The 24,787-nt window shown below is 36.1% G+C and overlaps 1 protein-coding gene across 2 annotated transcripts in view; it reads right to left on the bottom strand.

Annotated features, from left to right (window-relative positions):
- The window catches only part of LOC145242414 (mitochondrial sodium/calcium exchanger protein-like), a 166,975-nt gene that overhangs the window by 24,835 nt on the left and 117,353 nt on the right, over positions 1 to 24,787 (bottom strand). For both annotated transcript variants that reach the window (XM_080105450.1, XM_080105449.1), the window contains exons 8-13: positions 15,597 to 15,689; positions 13,274 to 13,366; positions 11,307 to 11,440; positions 10,034 to 10,166; positions 8,495 to 8,613; positions 1,820 to 1,897 (exon numbers count right to left, since the gene is read on the bottom strand). In XM_080105450.1, the coding sequence (XP_079961576.1) occupies positions 1,820 to 1,897; positions 8,495 to 8,613; positions 10,034 to 10,166; positions 11,307 to 11,440; positions 13,274 to 13,366; positions 15,597 to 15,689 (650 nt within the window). The remainder of the gene's footprint in view (positions 1 to 1,819; positions 1,898 to 8,494; positions 8,614 to 10,033; positions 10,167 to 11,306; positions 11,441 to 13,273; positions 13,367 to 15,596; positions 15,690 to 24,787) is intronic.

Below are 24,787 nucleotides of genomic sequence, written 5' to 3'. Positions count from 1 at the left end.
ATTCTTTTTACATCAATAACATTGATTTCTTAGGTTAATTTGGACTTCTTTCAAGGAGCACAGTGATAATTCTGAATTCCTGATCACTCCTTTACTGGTATTCAGCATTGTGTGGGGGTAGACTTACTTTTTGGTTGTTAAAGTCTCCATTTGAAGATTTCCATGTTTTTGGCTTCCTATTTTCACTAATAGTGTGCCATTATTTAGTTTCTAAACCATTTTTGGTTTGATGCTTGAAAAAATTTTCTATTTTGGATCGGTTCTCCTTGGGTTGCTTTAATAATTATAAAATAAGATTTTGAATGAGATTGGTTTTGCGATTCTCTTTCTAAATGTGAACTTTATCTAAAATTTCATAATGGTTTCTTTCGAGGCTTTTTATTTGCCATTTACATATTTTAGATTTTTCATTTCTTCTGCTCCCCATCTGCCTCGGAGACCTATGTTGTGGGGAGGGGGGGGGACCATTCGCCCCAACACAACAAGGATACAGGAGAAGTATACCCTCTCTGCTGATGGACTCAAGCACCAGTGTTTCCTTTGTCTTTTCTAATGGCCTCATTTCTAGAAAAAAAAAAAAGTTAGCTTTCCAACCATGTTTTATCCATTCTTCAGCAAGTTGATTAACCTTCAGCCACCGTTTACTAAATCACTTCATTTACTAAATCACTATTGTCTTATGTGGGGAGCGTGAGCATATTTTCTTGTGTTTGTCTGATTTAGTGCTAGCCATGACCAATCGATTGATTAGATCGGGCCTATCCAACTGCCAGTCTTAGCCCAAGTAAGGGCCAAAGTAGTGTGCTGCATCTCATGTCCTAATAGGACCTTGAACATGATCTGCTCAACCACCAGGATCCCGTCCTTAGGCATTACGGGTTGCCAACCACAGTCAACAGGTGGCCCTATTGAGGGACTTACTCTCCGTAGAGGGGGCAGTCGGTGTATTCTAATGTCCCACCAACAGTGAGCAAAAGTTTGAACTTGATTTCGCTAGTCTTAAGTTGAAGTTATAGGAGATGGAATGAAGTGTATTCACTCTTGTATGAGCATTTGTCAATGAAAAGCTATATTCGAAGTGGGTGCTAGGTTTGCTCAGTCAAAAAACAATGTGTTGACGATTCAGCCATTACAAAACGAAGGAGTTACAAATCAACGTGATGAAAACAAAGCAATTCACTCTAGAGTCAAATCGGCTGAGTGAAACAGCAGCAAAAGTCATCAGGAGACATTCTTTAGAATGCCCAAGAATAGTCATCACGAATTGAGAAAGGAAGAACCGTCAATACAGAAAATTATATTGAATTATTAATGCATTTAAAATAGAAAATCGTCCAATATTGTTTACAAATGATGACAAAAGTACATTAACTTATTGAAAGTATTTTGAATCTAAAAACTTTGATGATAATCAAATTTTATTCAAATTCCATCTTGATTACTGAAACTTAATTATCTTATCAGAGGTGAAACTGAAAATAAGGCCCTATATAAAGATAAAGCCTTTAAAAATTTTATAACTAATCCAATGATTGGAGTATCATTAAAAAGACAAAAATAAGGTTGAGGAATAGGAGCACAAGTAGATAAAGTTCAGATTGCTGCATTTGTATTCAACTTCCTATTGACTGCTTTTGGGGAAGAGAGAATGAAGGGAGAGCTAAAATTATCAGACTTAAACTTTCAATAAGATAAACTTAAAAAAAATTAGATGAGCTTATTACTATGTCACTATGCACATCATTTTCTGACATGTTTTCTCTTAAAGTTTTTCCTACATCATTCTTACATCTAATATTTCTAGATAGAAAAGAATTACCAAAATTAAAGTGACAACTTCATGGGCTACCATGGAAATCCAGACGACTGATAAAATGAAACCCAGGAAACCATAAAGCTGCAAGAACAAAAAGAAAACCCGTTTATAAATCCGTTTTTCCAAAATTAAAAAAAAAAAAAAAAAAAAAAAAAAAAATTTCACAATTGTTAAATAGAACTAATAATGTGAAATGATTACACAAATCTAATGACGATGTGGCCGGTTATATAGTTACTTTGTTATGGTTGAGAAATCACTTGGGCATTAAAGACTAGTCTTGTTCTTATTTGCCTCATAAACACAAGGTAGGATTTTTTTAAAAGGAAAAAAAATACAAAGACAGGGGTACTCTGATTTAGTGCAAATTAAAAATTGCCACTAACATTTAAAACAAATGAAAATTTAAAAAAGTTTAATCCAGCAACAGTTACATGATATGCATAGAAACTTTAAAATGTACTAAAAGTGAGGTACAAGTTTTATGCCACCTTAAAATGATTTATAAATACAATTAAAAAATAAAAACTATTTAAAATAAATCGTCAATCTTCTGTGTAGAAACTGCAAGAATTCACTCTTGACTTTGGAAAAAAAAATTCTTGTAATTAAATGTAATTTGTAAAAAGCAGTACAATGCAGAGGTGTCATGGCAAGACAAACTGAAGCAAATGAATAGTTTTATTAATACAACTACAGATACATGTATATATTTATATATTTCATACACATTTTACTTATATTTGCACTGTGATTACCTGTGTCAGTTTGATGGAATATCTATTCTATATTTTGAGATCTCTTCGTCAGATATGTGTTCGACTAATTCAAACATGCCTATGTAAATACTAAGTCTCGCAGAAAATACTGACCTGCATCATTTAAACATTTTATTCTATTTCAATAGAATTATATTTTTTAGTGTGGGACTGTCAAATTCAGTATTGCTTATGATTGAGTTATGTGTTTTTATGATTTGTATTTGAAATTTATTTTATATTCTGCATTCTCAATGAAGAAAGGGTTAAACAATCAAATTCTAATTTAATGAAGGGAGACTACTTAGTGAGGATGATAACTTTCGGTGATTAATTGATGATTAGACTGCGTGCATCCAATTGCACAACTACAAGCTCATCCATACACATGCATGCCGTGGACAATGAGGAACAACCATGAAAAATGCCAAATAAAAGGAATTCAAACTGGACGGCTGTCACCCAGGATAAAAAACGGGCCCCTCAACCTGTTTACGCACCAGGCAGGAAGAGGAAAGAAATGGTGTGAACCTTCTTGCCTCAAAAGGTGGTACCCCAATCATGTCAGAGGTCACAAGGACAGCAACCAGTCCATGACCAAGATGGACCAAGTGTCCTTCCGTCATCTCGCTTGACAGACCCCAAAAGAAACAGAAGAGGGATTAAAACCCAGTCATGGTCTGTCAAATAGAAGGTCCTTCTGCAATGCTACCACTACTCAAGGTTTGAGAAATGGGGACGCAGCGCAGGAGAGATACTTACCGAGAGTATAAAAGCATTGAACCTCTCAACGGAGAAAAAGCACACCATTACACAACCTGCGATCCCTCATCTCACAGATGGGAAGATATAGCCCACAAGAGGAGGTAGATACTATTAGATGTGAGGCTCTGAAGAAAAAGACTACCATAAGGTAGTGGATGAGGAAAAAAAATGTAGACAGGAGGTGGTATGGGAAAGGGAAGAGAGGTGGACACTAATATGGAAAATGAAAAGGAAAAGCATAAAAGACAAAAAGAACAGCAACCTAGATGGGTATCTTTTTTCATTTTTATCCTGAAAAAGCAAACATCCCTCCAGGAAGAATTACAACACAGCGATACAACAGCCTGAAATTGTTCACCACAAGAGAACTAGACTACATGTCTTCAAAAATAACAGCTCTTTTTGTTAACAACAGATGTCCCCTGGAAAACCCAATAAAAATTCCCACAATAGACCTACTCCAACAATAACCACCAACTTTACCATCAGAACCCATCCAACTGTCCCAGCACATACCCAGCTCTCCTGGAACTCCTGTGCCACTGGACTCTCTGGCTGACATAACACCTGCCTTCAAACTCTGCTGGAAACCCCACAAACACCAACACAGGAATCTACATCACCTAACAGGATACCATCACCTACATCACCACAATCACCTAGACCACCACCACCATCAGTTGTACTCCCAGAACCAGATAATGAACAGTTAGCTTTGGAGGAGGAGCTCAGCAACACAATTGAGGGGAGGTGTATGAGAATGAAGGACAGACCACGTTTGTCCAAGATCCAAGCTGCTGGAAGAGCAAAGACTGTTATAGCCAAAGTTAACATCGCTCTCAAGAGGCTAATTCCAACAACAGTAATGCTCACAGAACTCAATCATATCACATATGCAGCTGGACGCTACAGCGACAGAAAAATTAACTCTCAAACATTCAATCAATCATCGAATAGGGCCCAGAGTCCCTAGACAAACACCTCACTGGAAGACCAAGCTGCAAAAACAACTGAACCTCTGCAGGAAGGAACGAAGCCAAATAAAACAGTTCCTTGCAGATCCCTCGGTACAGGACCACCATAAAAAAACTGTACCAAATACCACCACCAAAAAACTGTACCAAATACCACCACCAAAAACTGTACCAAATACCACCACCAAAAAACTGTACCAAATACCACCACCAAAAACTGTACCAAATACCACCACCAAAAAACTGTAACAAATACCACCATGAGAAAATTGAGGAATTACATAATACAGCTAGAGAGTTGGATGGAAAAATACCAGCACTTTCACAGAGAATAAAAAACCAGGAGAACAAGATTTTTTTTTTTTTTTTTTTTTTTTTTTTTTTACAGTGATCACCACTTATCAAGGCCCGGAAGCCACTCAGGGATAAGGGTTATTGCAAGTACATTATGTTAGTGTGGAGATTTGATGAAGTGTTTACTTAAGCGGGCGGTTCATTAGGAATTTGTTAATGTTGGACTTGAAGACATCCAAGTTGTAGTCCGGTGGGAAGCAGGAAGACGGAACAAAGTTCCACAGGCGTGCAGTTCTAAGAAAGCTTTGTTCATGGAATCCACGTTTTGATTTAGGCACAGATATAGAGTGGGGGAAATCAACTCCCAGATTCAAAACAGGCAGTTTAAAACAAACCAAAGGACTTTTTACAAGCAGCTGATAAGGGACACTATTACTGTAGATAGTCCGCCTGCAGAGAAAGCCCTGGAAAGCTACTGTAGGACTATTTGAAACAGAAGGCAAATATAATCAAAAAGCCCAGTGGATTGAAGATATTAGGCTCAATGAAACCAAGCCTCAGATGCCAGAACCGGTCATAACTCCTGGTATGATAACCAGAAAACTGGCACAAGGCACAATTATCCAACCACAAAGCACATGGCATCGACAATGCCCAAAACTTTTGGCTGAAGCAATTGACTGCACTCCACCACCACTACAGTGATTGCTTCAGTAGGATGCCAAGAGATAAAGAAGCAACACCACCCTGGCTGACAGAGGGGGACATCAGCCTCATACCCAAGACCAAGGAGAGACAACGGCCAAATAAATACAGGCCAATATGCTGTCTAACAACTACCTACAAGCTTTTCACTGGTCTGATAGCCGACGGTATCCTATCTTCTGGGACCTACCTTGAAAAGAGCAGACAGGGTGCAGAAGAAAATGCCTTGGTACCAAAGACCAGCTATTAATCAACAAGACCATCCTAGAAGACTGTAGGAAGAGACACAAAAACCTGAGCATGGCATGGATTGATTACCAGAAGGCATTTGACAGCGTGCCACACTCATGGCTACTTCAGTGCCTTGAGTTATACAAGATCCACCTGGTAATTAGACAAACACTGGTTGCTCACCTTCAGATGTGGAAAACCACAATATCATTAAATCACCAAGGTGACAGCTTATCTCCCTTACTCTTCTGTATGACAATAGACCCACTAAGCAAGCTCCTGAATAAGAATTCGAGCACCTGCAATTTGAGTCAGGGATGCCATCAAGATCCAAGCAAGAGAATAAACCATCTGCTCTTCATGGATGATCTTAAGTTGTATGCTAGCTCTGACACCGATCTGCACCAGCTTCTGCAGATAGTACACACATTCTCCAGTGACATCGGAATGAAGTTTAGCCTGGATAAATGTGCCAAGTGTACACTAAGAGCTGGGAAGAAGACACACACAGAAAATATGCAGCTTAATGAAAACATCAGGGATCTAGAAGAGCAGGAGCCTTATAAGTACCTTGGCATTGAGGAAAATGAGAATATACAACATGCCAAGATGAGGGAGAAGATTAGTAAAGAATATGTACGCCAGGTGAGAAAAATATGCAAAACACAACTTACAAATAAAAATAAAATTACTGCTATCAACCAGCTTGATATGCCAGTAATAACATACAGCTTTGGTATCATTGACTGGTCACAAAAATACATCAACCCGCAAGATGTAAAGACACAGAAGCTACTAACACTTCATAAAATAATATATAGAAATCAGTGTCTACCAAGGCTGTATTTGCCCAGGGAAGAAGGAGGTCTGGGACTCTCAGATCAATCATCAACATAGGGCAACTATTATGAGCACCGGTCAGTATCCGAGAAGCTCCCAAAATTCCACCCTCTCAATAGTATACGAATATCAAGAGACAAGAGCCAGCAGAACAACAGTCACCCAGCTGGCCAAGCATTTTGGTCAGGGCTGTATCTCAGATGAAGACGAAACACCAAATAAGCATGCCACAGAAATAGCAAGAAAGAGCCGGCATAAATATACCGAGGCCTTACAAAGGATAAAAGAATGGGACCAACATCAGCGTGCAAAGCATTTTTTTTTGGGGGGGGGGAACTCTCTCAGTAATACATAGACAAAGGTTCCTTGGACTGGCTCAAAAGAGGAGCCCTCCATGATCAGGAAAAGGTCATAATGGTTGCTTAAGACCAGGGACTGATGACCAATGCATAAAAAAGGCAGGTATCAATAATGACAATAAATGCAGGTTCTGTCATACAGAATTGGAAAGTGTTAAATCATCTGATATTGAGTTGCAAGGTTCTTCTAGGGGACGGCTACTATACAGAGAGACATGATGGAGTCATTCCTGGTGAACCAAGTGCAAAAGAGATCCAGACAAGTGCACTTAAGGGAACAGCGAGGATACTAAAAAGAGCTCTCGGTTGGTTTCAATAAAAGCAGGGCAATGTTAGCAGCTGGGCTGGCTACCCCATACCCAGCATTACAATCTTCAAAGGCAGAAAATTAAAAAAATGCATGCACACATTCACAAACCCTACCACTCGTATTTTATTTAGTTATATAGTGTAATATGTGGTATAGTGTAATATGTGGTATAGTGTAAAGAATAAGACATCTGGATTAAATCAAAACCAAGTCAAGTGTATTTGAGTTTAATTTGCTATCTTAATTTTTTGTGTGGCTACATATGTTAGCAGGCCAGCACATACACATGTGCTCATAATATGTATATGGTTTTATTGATTTCTCAAAATAAGCTTCATAATATCAACACTCAAAAGCATATAAACACATTTGAATAAAACATTTTAAACCTATTTCACCATAACACATTGAGTAAATCCTATCAATTAAAATACAAGAATTAATTTTTTCTGACATAAATAATAAATAATAGTTAGTTCTAAAAGAATTAACAATTGATTACATTCCTAGCATTTCAATTATCCATTATCTTTTAACACTTGCCTACAGGGTTCGATTCTAGCCTTTTCCTAATATCATTTTCACTTATCTAGTCTGCCTTCTTATTTACCTAAGGGGACAGCCCTTCTTATGTAACAGATTAACCTCTTAAAGTCTTGATTGTCTACTCCACTGAAAGTTGGAAATTGACAACCCTACATAAAATGCTGCACCAATCAAAATAGATTAGTCAGACTGAACAACTATTCAATGTTTCAATCTTGTTGCTGATCGTTCCAACAGTGTTCAGCTTACAAATTTATATGAAGATTAATTCCTGTATAAAAAGTCAATAGTAATGATGAAGCATCCATTTTATGTTTGAAGACGAGAGAGAATAAACAATGTTAAGAGTTTTTCACAAATTAAACGTTAAAGGATTGTTGTGTGCAAAACTGTAAATCATGACGTTTTTAAAATGTTTAAATACAATGAAAAGAAATGTTATTTGGAAATTGTTAGATTAGAAAAGCAATTTTATTTCACTTCAATATTTTTTCATCTTAGACTTGTCAATCTTATTTGCATAATGTGTTTGAAGCACTCCTTTTAATAAAAACAAGAATCTTAATTTTTACATTTTATTGCACCATTCTGCTCAGTATAAATTTACATATAATAAAGCATGGTTAAATATAACATGAACATTTAAGTAAAACAGAAGGTTCTAAAATTTTATTTTGCTTTTAAATTTTGGAAAAATTTCTAATTTAAAAAAATGTGTAAGGGCAGAGTATATTTGTCATGTTAACATAAATAGGAACGTTTAGAAACTCATTTTTAGTTTAATGAAATTAAATTGAAAATTAGAAATGAATTTAGATAAGAATATTCTTAGAAAACTATGGTCCAGGTGTATAAAATGTATTCAATTAGCAACACATAACATGTTTGGTACTTACGGTATGGAATTTTGGTGGGTCATCATCAGACGTCATAGAAAATATGACAGCTGCAATTAACAGGCTTACTGGCATAACAATAGCCCCCAATGGAATGGAACCAAATGGTGTGAGGAGAACTAAATTAAAAAAATAAAAACTTTCCAGTTGGACAAAACTTAGAAGTAAGCAATTAAAATAACACCATGTGCATTAATGAAATCAGAGAAGAAAAAGATTCTTTTTTTTTGTCTCACTTTAAACAAGGCCGTTTATTTAATGGGAAGAAAGCAGTCTTTTTTCCTCTTCACAGCAAACTCTTAAAAAAAAAAAAAAAAAAAAAAAAAAAAAAAAAAAAAAAAAAAAAAAAAAAAAAACCCTCAGATGCTAACCCCGACAGCGCCCAAATTTGCATTAGTCTTATTTTTGTTAGATAAATTGGAGGTTAGAGTGCCAGTGCATCTACAGTGGGTACATGCCAACTGACCGCTTATAGCTGTGCCTCCAGTTATCACATAACTGAATGTGAAATTTGATTTTTTTCTGTTAATTTTTTTAATATAATTTTTATTATATTCAAGCATTATAATTCAAATTCATTCTGAATTTGAGAATTCATAGCCAAGTTCCATGTTCTCTCCAGACTTATTTTAAATTGATAGTCATACAATAAAACACAGATTACACAAGTAATCTTGCATTGTTAGCCAAAAGCTGGAAAAGTTTGTTAGAAAAAAAAAAAAAAAAGTAAAAAGGTGAAATTAATGTTAGCAAAAAAAAAAAAAAAATAAAAAAATAAAAAAATTAAAAATAAAAAAGAACTTAGTGTTAAAATCCAAACAAGTTGTGAATGTTGCAAAAAGATCTGCAACATTCACATTGACGAACCAGCAACAACAAGAGATGCATTGGACATCAGCTGAATGAAAAAAACCTAGAAGTTTAACAAAGCAAAAGATCAATTAAATGTCATTGACCAACACGTAGAAGATTAAAGAACATCTAGAGGATCTGGTAATGTCTGAGAAAGATGATTAGAAAAATCTGAACAGAATTTATACATTGCAAACACCATCAAATATTGGCAGATTCGCTTGGATTTCGTTTCAACCTGCATGGATGATTATGTTCAGCTTTTCAGTGTGAAATGAGGTTTGCAGTGAAGATAATAGAAAAGTTTTTATGAAAATAAAAAAATAAATTTGATAACTGAGAAATCATGCCAAAACTACGTAAAAAGAGTCATTTTACAGGATTTATAATTCATATCATTCGGATTATTCTCATCTTGCTCGTTATTTTCATGTTTCGACCTTTCATCTGCATCTTTTTGAACTTGATAAAAGCCTACAGAATTTTGAGCTAAATTTTTAAGTCCATAGTGATAGAAAATCTGAATTGGTCCAATCTAATTAATTCAAGCCGAGAAATAACATCCCGGATAGCTTTCTAGGTAGAAGTGTTAAGGAATGGATCATTAAATTGGATTAAGGATTTTCACAGAAAATTCTAATTAATGATATTTTTTTAATAACAGATTGTGCAAACAAGTATACATACAATTTGTGGCAACAAGAAAGAAGAATGTTCCAGTGATTAAATGTAAGCAATTCAGGTGACGATTCCAGTTATTTTTAGAGCAGTTGTAGTCAACCAGAGGGACCGTAATTAAGAGGAGAAAAAATATGGGTACCTGAAAGAAAAGTATACAATTATTTACTACCACAGCACACAAATTCGGTCATCTTACTGGCTAAAAGATCACGTCCCATTTTCCCATTTGACGCAATATCCACATTTGTATTTTGAACGAATTTTTAACTTTAAACATTTTCATTAATGTGAAAAATACCATTTTTTAACATTTTATACATTATATGAATTTTGCCTTCTATCAGGCGGAAGGGGTTAAAGTACTTCAACATCTGAACACTCAGCTCACATGCCAAATGTACAGATCTTCAGTCTCTTCTAAAATTTAAAAAAAATGTAGAATTTTTCATCTTGTATGGAATTTTTTCATTTACGCTCTCAAATGGATTTCACAAGAAATTGCGTCAGAAGTTCCAGACAATAATGACAAACTTTTACTTTGAACATAGCTGAAAGCTAATGTTATCCAAACTAGAATTCTAAAAGAATCCTGAATATGGCTTTAAGTGAACTTTTCTGTATTCTGAACGGAAAATTTCCTGCAAATGTTATACTTTAAGGAATTTTTTTTTGGTGGTGGTGGGGGAGGGGTCATTTTCATTTATACTTTTTGGATTGGTTTCTTCATATTGGCCATTATGTTGATTGCCTTTATCTTCAGAGCTCACTGCATAAAAACCAAGTTTAGAATTTCAGGTTCCAAGGATGGTTGGCATAAATCGTTCAAGTAGGTGATAGGGTCAGAAAAAACAATAGTTGGAAAGGATGGCAATGGGAGTTACAAAAGTGTTCAAAAGATAAATACCAAAAAGCTTGTTCACCCAGTTTTTCTAGTTGACATCAAATAATACTAAAGAGAAACTTACAACCATAACTTTAAGAATTCTGGAAACAAAGCAAATTTATACAGCAATGATATATTGAGTAATTTATATTTTCCTTTCTATTAATTTAAATTCATCTAGGTTTTTCCTAAAAAGGTATAGAGGAAACAATGGCAAATTGGCAATGGATCTTTATAGCAATTGCCAATTTTACCTTAACATATGCAGATCAAAATTGAACTGCCTGAAAAAGCTTATAACTAAACACCATATATTTGCATGTAAGTGCTATGTTTCTTTTTAAAGAGTTTTGTTTACAGAAAAATGAAAACTTAGAATAAAAAGCAAATACCTACTTGACAAAGGTACCAGATCTTTTGGTACCATTTCAGGTTTTTCCAATCAGCAAATTGAAAAGGATTGATCGCAGTCAGAAAATCTGATCTGGTAGTTTTAGTTGATATTAAAGGGGAATTTTCAGATTCTTTCTCTGAAATAAAAATTAATCTAATATTTATACAGATATAGAGCAAAGAAAAATCAGAAATAAGGCATTGTTTTTTTTAAGCCTGGTTAATATAGTTTAGCATATTAGTTCTTCCATTTTTGGAAATTCTATCACCAATATGAAAATTCAGTAGAGGTTTTGAAATGCATACAAACATTGGTTAGAACAATTTTCTTCTTTTTAAATATAAAACATTCAGTTATATTATGCATCTACTGCATTTGGTTGCTAACATACATTAAACATGTTAATAGTTAAAAAAAAAAAAGAAAAAAAAGAAACTTTTTTAAGTTATCTAATTTGTTTTTCTGTTTCAAAAAGTTTTATTTCTTAAAAAAAGAAGCAGGTGGACATTAAAATGCACTTTCTCTTCAACGAAGTCAGTTTCATCTTGATCAGGATTTCATTTGAGGTCTTGCTCCACTTTTCAAAGTGAGTAACGGTAGCAAATAATAAATATCTTTTACACAGTCGACCATGGCTGGGCTTTTAATGCCTCTTATTTTTATGTTTTTTGCTACAAACGATGAAGATAGGTGGCATAACCTGATAGCTGACCCTGGTTGACTTGTCATGATGGGAGTGCAATTTCCAAAGATAAAGTTTACATGAATGGTGTTGAGTTAAGGAACTCTTGTCAGCATGTATCTTTTTATACAAGTTCCCATCATCTATAGCTTTTTATTTTCATTAAAAGCTGTCCTCTAATAGAGGGGATGCCCCTGTCTGCAACCCAGGGGACATACTGTGATTTTAAAAGACTGCACACCATTTGTTTTATATTTGAATATGTTGGAAGTACCACATGTCAGAGTCTGACAAACCTTTACATAGAGGAACCAAAGAGGTTGGCATCTTGCTGCTATAAAAATCTATCATGTGCATTTTTCAATTTTCTTTTGTCCTGGATGGGGCATCCTATCAGATAGACATTCACCTGCTCATACATCCCAACAGATGTTTTTAAGATTCTGACCATTCAATTATTTGTATTTTGCACTTGATTCGCCGGGTATATCTGTCAGGAAGTTTGATATTCTTTTTCATGAATCTGGTTGTTCCTATAATTACTCAAATGATAGAGATCTTTCTAAGACTCCAGTTTTTGTGTATGCAAGTGTATTTTTTTTTTGTGTATGCAAGTGTATTTTTTTTTTGTGTATGCAAGTGTATTTTTTTTTTGTGTATGCAAGTGTATTTTTTTTTGTGTATGCAAGTGTATTTTTTTGTGTATGCAAGTGTATTTTTTTTTTGTGTATGCAAGTGTATTTTTTTTTTGTGTATGCAAGTGTATTTTTTTTTTGTGTATGCAAGTGTATTTTTTTTTTGTGTATGCAAGTGTATTTTTTTTTTGTGTATGCAAGTGTATTTTTTTTTTGTGTATGCAAGTGTATTTTTTTTTGTGTATGCAAGTGTATTTTTTTTTTGTGTATGCAAGTGTATTTTTTTTTTGTGTATGCAAGTGTATTTTTTTTTGTGTATGCAAGTGTATCTTTTTGTGTATGCAAGTGTATTTTTACTGCCGATTAAAATCGATGCACAAGGAATGTTGCGGTCAAATTATGGAGCATGAATTTGATCTGCCATAATGAATTGCATAAAGAAAGGTATGTCTTAGAGGCCCCAAAATAAGGCTTAAAGTATCACAGACAAGGGAATCTAGCACACCCTCAGAATGCGCTCACTATATATAAATCCAATGCATCAATATAAAATTGCTTTGTAATCTTACAATCATTTTTGCAGTTTTTGTTGTTGCAATTTGAAATCATTGAATTTATTTCTCGTCTTCAATTATAAAAAAATTAAAATTACCTTCATTTTGTTCAGTTTTATTATCTGATGTTGGATTCAATAGTTTTTCACATGGACTTGGGCTCGTAGATTTTACAGTCGGCTTTTTGTCAACTGAAAAAAGAAGCAAAAAAAAAAAAGTTTATTTTAAATAAATTGTAAAAGAATTTTATTCATTTGTTTTACCTTTTTATTTTTCGAAGATTTTGAATATTAAATTATTAACTGAATCAAAAACGGTTATAAAACTATAGTTTAACGCTCTTAATCTATAACATTATTGGATAAAAATAACTTCAATCCTAATACATTAAGGCTTTTCATTTCCCATTTCCAAACTCTAAATGACTTCCTATTAAAAGAAATGTTTTCAAATTGAAAGTGAAATTTATTTTTTTACCAAAAATGGGAATACATTATAGTGGGATTTTGTAATTAGTTTTTAATTAAAATGTTTTAATATTTTTTAAAAAAATTTGTTTTTAATTACAATAAAATGTTTTAATATTTGTTAAAAAAATTTGTTTTTAATTACAATAAAATGTTTTAATATTTGTTAAAAAAATTTGTTTAAATGTACAAGTCACATGAAACATGAGAATTACAAAATTTTATTAATCGATAAAATCCATTGCTTATCTATTATAGTTGTTTATATTATCATTCAAACGCTACCGTGTTTGAATATATGGGTAAGTGTTAGTTTTACTCATTTAGAACTGTTTTGAAGCTTCACCGCTCACTCAGTTTGCAACCAAATTTCAAGTTTTTACAGTTCATAGGTTCCCTTTCTCAGTTATATTTTGAAATAAACATCTTCAATTTTCGTTCATTAAAACAAAAGTTATAAAATTACTGGTGTACAAAACTTCTGAGAATTAGTAAGGAATATGAGAGACGGTTTCTTCTGATTGGTTGTTGGTTACCATAGCAACTTTTGTCGGTGACACCTTCATAAATTATAGCGGGAATGTCGCTCGTATGCCATCTTATTTGGGTTATATAGAGTTAACAAAAAGTGAAGCTCTTTGCTGTGCCAGGGCTGATAACATTTCACTTACGACATTGCCGATTAACTGTTTTTGTCCGTCTGTTTATTTACTGAATTGATATTTTATTTATTGGTAATTTTTTTATGCATATGATATTGAACACAAAAGAATATTTCAAAGCAAAGCCTGAAAAAAAAAATAAATAAATAAAATAAATAAATAAAAAAATTTTTAAATTAAAATAAAAATGCATGAAAAGTAATATGGTTAAGATTAAGCTTAAAGTAAAAAAAACTAGTTAAAACTGGAAAAGCAAAAGATTTTCTAGTAAAAAATATAAATTTATAACTTAAAATATTGTAGCATTAAGAATTTTTTTTTAATGCAATTTAACAAAATTCTTAATGCTGCAATATTTTAAGTTATAAATTTATATTTTTTACTAGAAAATCTTTTGCTTTTCCAGTTTTTACAACTAATCTTTTTATTTTTCTAAGCTTAATCTTAACCATATATATCTTTTCATGCCCACATTTTTCTATGTAATATAGTTGTTTATAAAAAATTGTACAGTATTGAATGAGAAAGTAAATTCATTTGAATTTTGTTAAACATTTTATTTTCTACACAAAAATAAAAATGCAGTTTACTATATATTAAAAGGTAAAATAAAAATTATTCACCTAGAGATTTTAATGTCATCTGGGCCAAATTAAGCCATTTTTAAAGAAATCATAGCTAAACATGTTATATTGGCAATAACATGATGCAACCAATTAAAATTGGATAAGTTTACTTGATCAGTTTAAATATGATTTGGATCTTTGAAAATCTGACAATGTTAGAGTTATATAATGTTGATAATCTAATTTCGTCATTTGCATAGAAATTTTTTTAGAGGAGAAAAATAAAAGGAAAAAACTTGAAGTGGTGAAAAAGGAAAACAAAAATTGTAATTTTAAAATTGGGGCCGGAATACAGATTTTTTGTTCATTATTAAAGCTTTCTTACAATTGAGCCTCCTAAATAAGAGAAATTATCTGTTTAAGGAAATAAAATTTGTAACATTAGTATTATTCAGACTAGGGCTCATCTTGGGGCCTTTCATATTTCAGATACGACTCCTGACCTTCAAGTGTATCTTGTTGAATTCAGAGGTAACTTATTCCATCAGCCATTGTTATTGTATTCCTAATATTACCTGCACCAGGATTGAATGCACAACATATAAAGTGCTAACATATAACACTCTAGAGGTTGAAGGCTTAATCATCAGTGCAGGCAATATTAATACAATAACGAATTGCTGAAAACTTCTCAAGTTCAATTCAAATTTTAAAATAAAAACTTACTTGATACATTTTTGTTTTTAATTTCATATTTCACTCGAATGTATCGTCCCACCATAACGATCACTGCATACAAGCAATATAAGATAATAAAACCTGAAAAAAAATGGTTCAATATGGGAATTTAACAGTTATATACTATATTTTTAAAGTTAGATTATAATTACATTGTTATACAAGTGCAAATAATAGGAAATATAACACTAAAGTTAAGAATCAGTTCTCTTAAAAGAGGGATTCTCGAGCACAAAACAGTCAAGAATTTGAATATTAATTTTACAAGTGAAATGTGAAATGTGAAATGTGACATTAAATTTGAACAAAACCTCAGATCAAAAGTCTCAAACTCAAATCCAACTGTTCTCTTCTCTCTGCACTTTCCACACAGACGCCCAAAATAAAGAAGACGGCTCTTTTATACAGAGACCCAACCACATCTCATTTGCATACCCCCTCCCCCCTCTCGTCACATCACATGATCAGTCCATAAATACCAGGGGGAGCGGCCATTTTTATTTTCTCTTTTTTATTCTTTCCTAACACGAGCCGCACGATGCATGAGGTAAGGTTCTTTACTTTTAATCACACGCTCCCTTGATCTCTAAGATCAATAATTAGTATCATAGTCCGCCATCCATGCTGGGCGTCTTCGTTCACGGTGCGATCGTCGAAGAGACTCTTCAGACACTTCAACATCAGCATCAACCTCCCCTTCCTCTGATGGCAAGGAGACTCTCTGTATATCTAAAATGTGACGAGGCATTCCGTCAATCGCTACGTTGTTTTTGGAGAGTACTTCAGTTACTGTACCTTTTCCCCAATGAGTCGTGCAACGAGAATTGGGTGGTTTCACCCACACCTCTTCAACTGCCATGTCCACGCAGGCCTGTTCTCTCGGTGTTACAGCCAATGGATGTCGCCATTCATAAGAAAAAATAGACCGGTGCAGCACTGAATTTTCGTCTTGACCAGCCTTCGGCGTCATATTGTACCAAAAAACTGCTTCTTGGGGTGAAATCTGGCTTCTTGATGCCACAGCTTTTATAGTGCGATGGTGCCTCTCTATAATTCCATTTCCACTTGGACGGTGTGCAGCTCTAAAATATAGCCCCACATTCCATTTCGCACATAAGTCTCTAAAAACTTCCGAGCGGAAAGACGTACCATTATCCACCAACACCTACTGGCCCCCTTTCCATAAAAACCTCCTCGACAACTCTCTTTACCTCTTCTGCTGTTTCATTCTTGATTTTCCGCCATATCGCTACTCTCCCAGGCCCACAATCTATCATAGTTATATGCGGTTCATGTTGATAATGTGTGATGTCAATGACCAATCTCCGCCAATTCTCTTCAACATGCAGTTCCCCTTTTTCATGTCTAGCCGGTGCAGGGTCGATTGATTGGCATTCCCTACATTGTTCCACAACCTTTTGGACGTCTTGCATTGTGACGTGCGGGTTTACTTTTCTTGCCAGGTAAAGGGTCCGTTCCTTTCCAAAATGATGCAGGTTATGCAGGTCTTTTAAATTCTCTACTGCACAACATGCTGGAGCCCCGTCTTTTTCCTTGTGTAGCCAGGATTTCTTGACTCTTGTCAGCCCATCTGCTTTATTTTTTTGTGACGGAACTAAGGTAATAGTTACCTTTAGTTCGAATTCTCGAACCAAGTCTCCCAGCGCTCCAAGCCTACACTTGATAAGCATCTCCGCTGCGCCTTTTGTTTTGATCCGCTTATCATCAGACAGCTCCGATTTAATCCACGACACCACTGTTGCAGAGTCTGTTTTAACGTTCACTATCTGTAGCCCCCATTTTAGAGCCAGATTGATGCCTTTCATCACATCATCGAGTTCCACAACATTGATATGGGCGCTATCATCCTTTTTGCAGCATCTTCAAGAGCCACTTATCCTATTTCCAATAATACCCCTAATGCTGCACTGCTAGCATCAGTCCATATCACCCCTTCATGGCCCTCCTTTACATGCCATTCTCCTCTCACAGGGTCCATTTTTTTTCACTTCTGCAATGACTTCTTGTATCATGAGAAGCACTTTCTGATCAACTGCATCTTCCCAACTGTCTGTCCCAGTTTGCCTTTTAATAAAACTGCACGCAGTTCGCAGCCATCCAGCTATTGGGTAGTGGCCAACCAGCTTTCCACATATAGAGAAAAGCTCTCTCTTGGCTAGGTCAATCTTGGCTTCAGGGATCTCATTTCCTCGCCCAAACATCAATTTTCCTGCCTTATTGTTCTGTAGTCGAAATCCCAAAGCCATTCTGTTTTCCAGTGACTCGGGCGGTTTTGTCGTCAGTCCATATGCTTTGATATGCTCTCTCACCCTTTCTGCAGTCACCTCTGTTTCGTCCACTAGTATATCGTCGATGTAAGAGCAGGTGCCTCTCTTCACTGTATCGTCTTTGGCCAACACTGTCTTAAGAACTGCCATCATTATCTTTGGTGCGGAGTTCAGACCAAATCCTAATCTGGTCAGACAATAAACTTGACCTTTATACTCTACCAATTGATATTTCCACAATTTCTCATCCACATGAACTTGAAGGTAGGCTGACTTCAGGTCCACAATTTTAGTTGCCTGCTTCATCCTCCTCCATTTCCTTACGACTCTTTCACACGTCGATTCTGTCCTTTGTGTGACAAGCGACAAACTTGTTCAGCTCACAGAAATCAAACTGGCCTAACTTTCTTAATGGGTTGGACCACAGACATGAGTGGCAAAATTCCTTCAACTTTCCCTGACCACAGCATTAATACCCTTCATCTATCCATCTCTCAACTTTTTCAAACTGCAGCTCCGCAGCTCCTTTCAGTGTGCTTTTGTAGCATCTGACCCGATTCATCAATACAGGTGGCTCCACGGTCCATCGCCATTCTACCATCCATTTTTCGCCATCGAAGCAGGCTCGAAAGTCATCCTCAATCAGACATGGTCGGGTTTTCGACGGTTGGTTGGTATCACCCCTGGTTACACTCCCTGTTATTCCCGGTGCACTCTGATTGCCAAACTTCACCTGGCCTTTAGCAATAGTAGCTCCTCCCAGTCGGTCTATCGCATCCAGGCTCAGCACCACATCAATTCCTGCAACCAGTCTATCCAGCACGATCACTCTTAGCCGCAATGGCATATTCCTTACTGCAATCTCCGCATCGGCCTTTCCACAGCATTCCACTTCTGCCATCCACCGCTCTAACATTGCTGGTTTCATTCCAAGAGTTGGCGACGCTTATAGTAATAAGTGTTGTACATCCAGTATCAACAAGAGCTCTAGCCCTTTTTCCATTGATTGTTGCCACAGTTAGTGATCACAAACTCATACGCCTGTTCAGTATAAAAGGGGTGACAACTGGCACAATAGCACCCCTTTACTCATTTCCCGGAAGCGAAGGGCAATTCCTGCTAATGTGCCCTACTTGGTCACACTGAAAACAGATAATGTCTGGCCGTGGCTCCCTACAGTCTCATCAGGTGTGACCCTTGACATCGAAAGCATTTACCGGTAAATCCACGGCCTTGCTTCATCACTGGTCACTCCTTTCTGCTTGCCACAGCAGCTGCGACCGCCCCCAGCTCACCGGACTGTTTCGCCAAAACTCTAGCATGCCTTAGAATCTCCTCCACCTCCATGGTTTCAATATCAGTAAGTCGTTGCAGTTCCATGGAGATGCGATCAGGGAAACCAGTTACAAGCACCAGCTTTACAGTCTTCTCAAGGCTGCGTCCCCCATATCCAGCCAATCCTGCTAGTCGCCTTATCTCTGCCACGTACACGTCCACAGACTCCCCAGTCCAGGTGACAGCTTGTTGTAAGCCTCAAACGCGCTCTCGGAAAATGCGGTCTTTAACCGGTTTTCAATGCAATGGCCTGATCCGTATCTCCCATTTCTAGATAGACCGCTAGAGCACTTCCTTCCAAATACATTGGTATTAACGTGGCTACATCCTCGATCTTCTGCAGCCTTGCCACCAACTTCAGCTTGTTAAGCCACGCAACCACGTCACCTTCTCCAGTAAATGGCCTCAGGATATCGCTGCTCAATCTTACTTGGTCATCTATTTTTGCCATTGTGCCGAAATAGCTTGACGTTAAATTTGAACTCAACCTCAGATCAAAAGTCTCAAACTCAAATCCAACTGTTCTCTTCTCTCTGCACTTTCCACACCGACGCCCAAAATAAAGAAGACGGCTCTTTTATACAGAGACCCAACCACATCTCATTTGCATACCCCCTCCCCCCCCCCTCGTCACATCACGTGATCATCAGTCCATAAATACCAGGGGGAGCGGCCATTTTTATTTTCTCTTTTTTTCTTTCCTAACACGAGCCGCACGATGCATGACTTTACTTTTAACCACAACCACCAAGCTAAACAAACACACATTTTAAGATACTGGTAAGACAATGGCTGAAGAAAATTAACATCCAACTCCATATACTCAAGAAGCCTGCGTTAGCTTGAACATCTAGACAAACATCAATCTGATGAATTTTTAATCAAGAATAATCAGATTGTTAGATTTGGTGGACCGACACGCATGGATTCTTCAATTTCTATAACACTTCCTTTATTCAGGAGTCAGACGTTTTCTAGTATAATGGTATTACACAAACTCACTCAAGTTTATGAGGTTCAGAAAGTCAACTGTCTAAATTCTAATCAGTGTCTGATCACTCGCTTCCAAGTTTTCCTTGGCTGATCAATCTTCCCGCAATTTAAGACATAGTTCTGTAAGAATATCCAGAAGGATGAACATTCCATATGGCCATAGAAGTATATTCAACCTTAGGATGATCTTCATGCTGAGCAAATGTAGAGCTTTCAGCAAATCCTAACCTGATCTATTGGTTTGGTTTGATTTCGCAGTACAAATCCATCTAATCATGGATCTGTCATTATGCTGCAGTCTGGCAAATAGGAATTCCAAAAACAACGAATCTATGATGTAGAATTAATGAGAAGTGAGTAGCGCAAAGTGAAAAACAAGAATTTAAAAAGAAATGCCACATATATATGTTAGTTTTATTACAGAAAGTAATACTTACGTATGCCAAATGCAATATTAAATTATGAAATGCCCAAGACAGTCACAAAGCCCAAACGAAAGGGTTGAGAAAAGTATTCCAAATTGCCCTCCACCCTTTTCAAAGCAATATATTTTTGGAGATAAACATAATTTGACAATTCATTGAGGTCAACTGTCAGCTACACCTCTCTCCTAAACATTAGCTCAGTCTAATAAATAAAAAAGATGCAGAGTGTCAAGACCTGCAGATGAAGAGACACCCTGTACAAGACATTTACTAATAGAGTGTAGATGGTTACAATCTTTGAAATTAGTTGTCAATAATGACAGAGCAAGAAAGAAAAGTCGTTATTAAAGGTTTTATTCACTAGAAATTCCCATAGAAATCATCCATGGTTTTAAGAATCTTTACTCAAGACAGGTTAGACAGGTTAGTTGAAGGGGTGGGAAGAAGGTTAAAACTAATACCCCCCCCTCAAGAATTATTTTGAAGGAATATAGTCTTGAGTTATAGTTTTCTTTATCAACTAGGTATTTTTCTTATTCTAGATATCTTTGTATAGGTTCCTGGAGGTTCTAAATCTACAATGCTTTGAGAAGCATCGATTTATTCTTCTGGCAATGTATTCAGTTTCTCTGCATCAACAATTAACATTAATTTCTACACGAGAGGGTAAGCATACATGCGCATAGTGTGGGTGGATTTCTAAAAGTAACTGCAGATCATGAGATTTAGTCGGAAATCTCATACATATATGAGACCTGATTTTGTTCAAGTCGGAATAGGATCCCCCAGAAGTGGTTAGGGTTAGAAGTGAACTTGCGATTATATTTTATGTGGCATCACATTCAACATGGTGCAGAGTAGTGATCTAATCAAGTAGAGTACATTAGCTAGGACGTCTTCCCAACAGGATTCGTGTTATGAGAGTGTAGGATTGTTTGAAATTCTCTTTCATAAAGTGCCATTAAGTTTCTCAACTTGTCCGTTTCCTTCTGGATGGTATCTTTTTTTTTTTTCCTAATAAAAACATTTTAGTGTCTTCTGCAAGAAAAGTCTAGGGCCGTGTCAATGTGCACCATATCAGGCATCCCAAAAAGTGAAAATAGTTGACTTAGATAGTATGATACTTTTGCTTGTCATGTCCTTGCAAGGGAACATGAAAGGAAAATGAGAACTCGTCAATTCTCAGGAGAAATATTTACAGACATTAAAATATACAGACGTCAGAAATGGCCCTTAGGAATTAATATTTAATTATTAAAGATAATATTGCTTTTACAAGTATCTTCCAGTTACTATTAATAGATTTAAGTTTTAGGCACTGGCAGGAAGTGCACAATTCAGATTTTTATTTGCTTAAATAAGATGGAGAGATTTCTTGCTTTAGTAAAATGGCAAGAGTTGTGTAATACTAAGACGTAAGTAAACATGAAAATCAAAAAGGTCTTCCGAGGTGTGAGCAAATGCAAAGATAAAAAAAATCTGGCCACATTTTCAGTCCCAGGTTGATAAACAATACTAAATTTAAACTTGAATAGTTCAACTTGTCAATCACATTTTCTCATTCTTAATTCTTAATCTTAAAATTATCAAAAATAAAGCTAACACTTTTTGATCTGCTATGACTTTGAAATGGCTGCCAAGTAGAAAGTGGTGTCATTTCAGATAGCTTTTTCGACCGCATGATGTTTGATCTCATTGGAGCTTAGGGTCCTTAAGAATGCGACTAGTTGGTCTTATTGATTTAGAGTAGAAAGTGTTTCTAGCTTCAAATTCTTTCTTGGAATCTATGGTTATAAACGCAACATTTTTTAAATTGTTTTTCAGTATCTCAAAAGAATGTAAGACTGGAGATGGCAGAGGAAACTTTTTAATTTTCACCCCAAAACAACGCAGTGTCACTTTGATGTAGGGGGCTGCTATCGGGGACATAAGTTACAGGGATACTATGTAGGGAGTTGAGCAGCAAAATGTTCACATTACACTTGAACTTCTGCATGTCAGTACAGTTGAGAAAGCAGGAACCTGGAAGAGAGTTCCAAAGTCTAGCAGTTCTGGGGAAGAAACTATTAGAGTAGAAGACCGTCTTGCATCTAAGGATCTCTATTGTGTAAAGGTGGGATTTAGCTGCTTATCGTGTTTGTCGGGGTTATTTACGTTGAGGGGGTACAAGAACTTAGTTTATCAGAGCATTCATCATTAAAATACTTTTAGAACAAGCAGAGGTATGCAACATTACATCGATGTGACAGAGGTTGAAGCCTAGGTGACAGTTCAGGACCTATCAGGTTGGGACTTTTGAACTGTCCAGGAGAGAGATACTAGCAGCAGATGCACCGGTCCAAATGCGACAACAATACTCCATACATGGAGTAATGGTGACCTTGTAGAGGTACAGGATACTTTTAAGTGTAAGTAAATTCCTAGCACCTTCCCCACAGCAGCCCCAGGAATGTATCTGTTCCAACTCATGTTCCCTGTTAACATTAAGCCAAGGAGTTCGAAAGAAGTACTTTCAGATAATGTATCTTTAGCGATAGCTAGTAGTGATTGAGGAAGTCTTGTAATTACTGAAGGAAACAAGCTTAGTCTTGACAGCATTGAATGTGACCATCCATTTTTGTCCCATTCCACTACAGATTGGAAGTCTTCCTCTAGTGTTTCTGCCATTTTCTTAGATGTGTTCATTCATTTTCCCCCCTCATCTGTTATAGAGTGTGATATCAGTAAATATACCCATCTCAAACAATTTTATCAGAGAGGGCATTTATGAATATTAGGAATAATAAAGGTCCAAGGATAGATCCGAAGTACACCCATATTTATACCATTGTTTAGATGTACGGCCGTCAAAGACAACCTGGATTCTTCTTATATTTAAGGATTTAATTATGTTAAGTATTAGTATAATGATACTGTAGGATCTGATTTTTCCTGAGAAGACAATCGTCAAAAGTCTTAAATATATCTAGGGATACTGCTCTACCTTCCCCTGTTTTGTCCAGTGTATGATATATATGTTCAGAGATTACAGTTAGGATGTATCTGCTGTAAAACAGGTTTGTCTAAATCCATATTGTTGGTCATTCAGAAGTTTAACAGCTGTAAGATGGACTAGAGCTTGGTGAATTATGGACTCAAATATTTTAGTGAAAAGTGGAAGGAGGCTAATGGGGTGATACTTTAAATGGATCAGTTCTTTTGCCAGAATTCTTGTAAACTGGTACCACAGAAGCAGTTTTCCAGCAGTCAGGAAAGCAAGATTTGTTAAGGCATTTATTGTAAAGTTTGGAGAGGACTGGAGCAACCTCAGTGGAGCAGTTTTTTAATAGCACAGCTGGGATGAGAACGGGTCCACATGCTTTTGAGGTGTCTAGGTTTTTTATGATATCATGCACCTGAGAAGGGGTAATTTTCAAATCATCTAGTGTGGTGTCTGTTCGCAAAGGAAAGTCAAGGAGGAAGTGGCTTCCTGGGTACAATGTGAAGTTTGAGAAAAATTGACTGGCAAGCATGTTAGCCTCAGTTGCCGTGCAAACAACCTCAATTGTTGGATAGTGGAGGAACTGTTGATTGCCCATTATTCATTATGTTGTAGATTTTCAAAAAATCATGGGTTCCTAGTTTCTGCGCTTCGATGCGTTTTCTGGTGGCTTCAGTATATTCTCTCTTAATTACAATTACTTCTAGCTTGTACTGGACTTATGGCTGTTAAATCTGTGGTATGCATGCTGCCTTTGAACAATGGCAGCTGCACAAGAAGTAAACCATTGAGGTTTGCTATAGAATTTCTGTGTGCTTCAACTGCTGTTTTGAACCATTCAGTGGTCTCATTTGCACGCACTGTTCAGCGGGAAGAGAAAAGATATTTCACCATGAGGCATCTATGATGAGATCCCTGACGACTTCCCAGTCAGCTTTCTTATATCTTGTCATTTTGAGCAAAGGCTCTTCAGCTTAAGGTCAAGATTTCTACCATTATTACAGCGTGATCAGCATTCCCGAGTGGGCTGTGGGCATTCGTTACACAATCTTCAGGAACTGTGGTCAGAAATAGATCTAGAAGTGAGGCATGTTAATTTTGCCGATCTGGGAAAAATGTTGGAAATTAATGGTTTGTGATAGGGAATGAGATATAAAG

Source organism: Euprymna scolopes, chromosome 21 (genome assembly GCF_053919585.1).
Source record: "Euprymna scolopes isolate OS-2025 chromosome 21, ASM5391958v1, whole genome shotgun sequence".
In the NCBI taxonomy this organism is placed as follows: domain Eukaryota; kingdom Metazoa; phylum Mollusca; class Cephalopoda; order Sepiida; family Sepiolidae; genus Euprymna; species Euprymna scolopes.
This window is presented reverse-complemented; position numbering and strand designations above follow the sequence as displayed.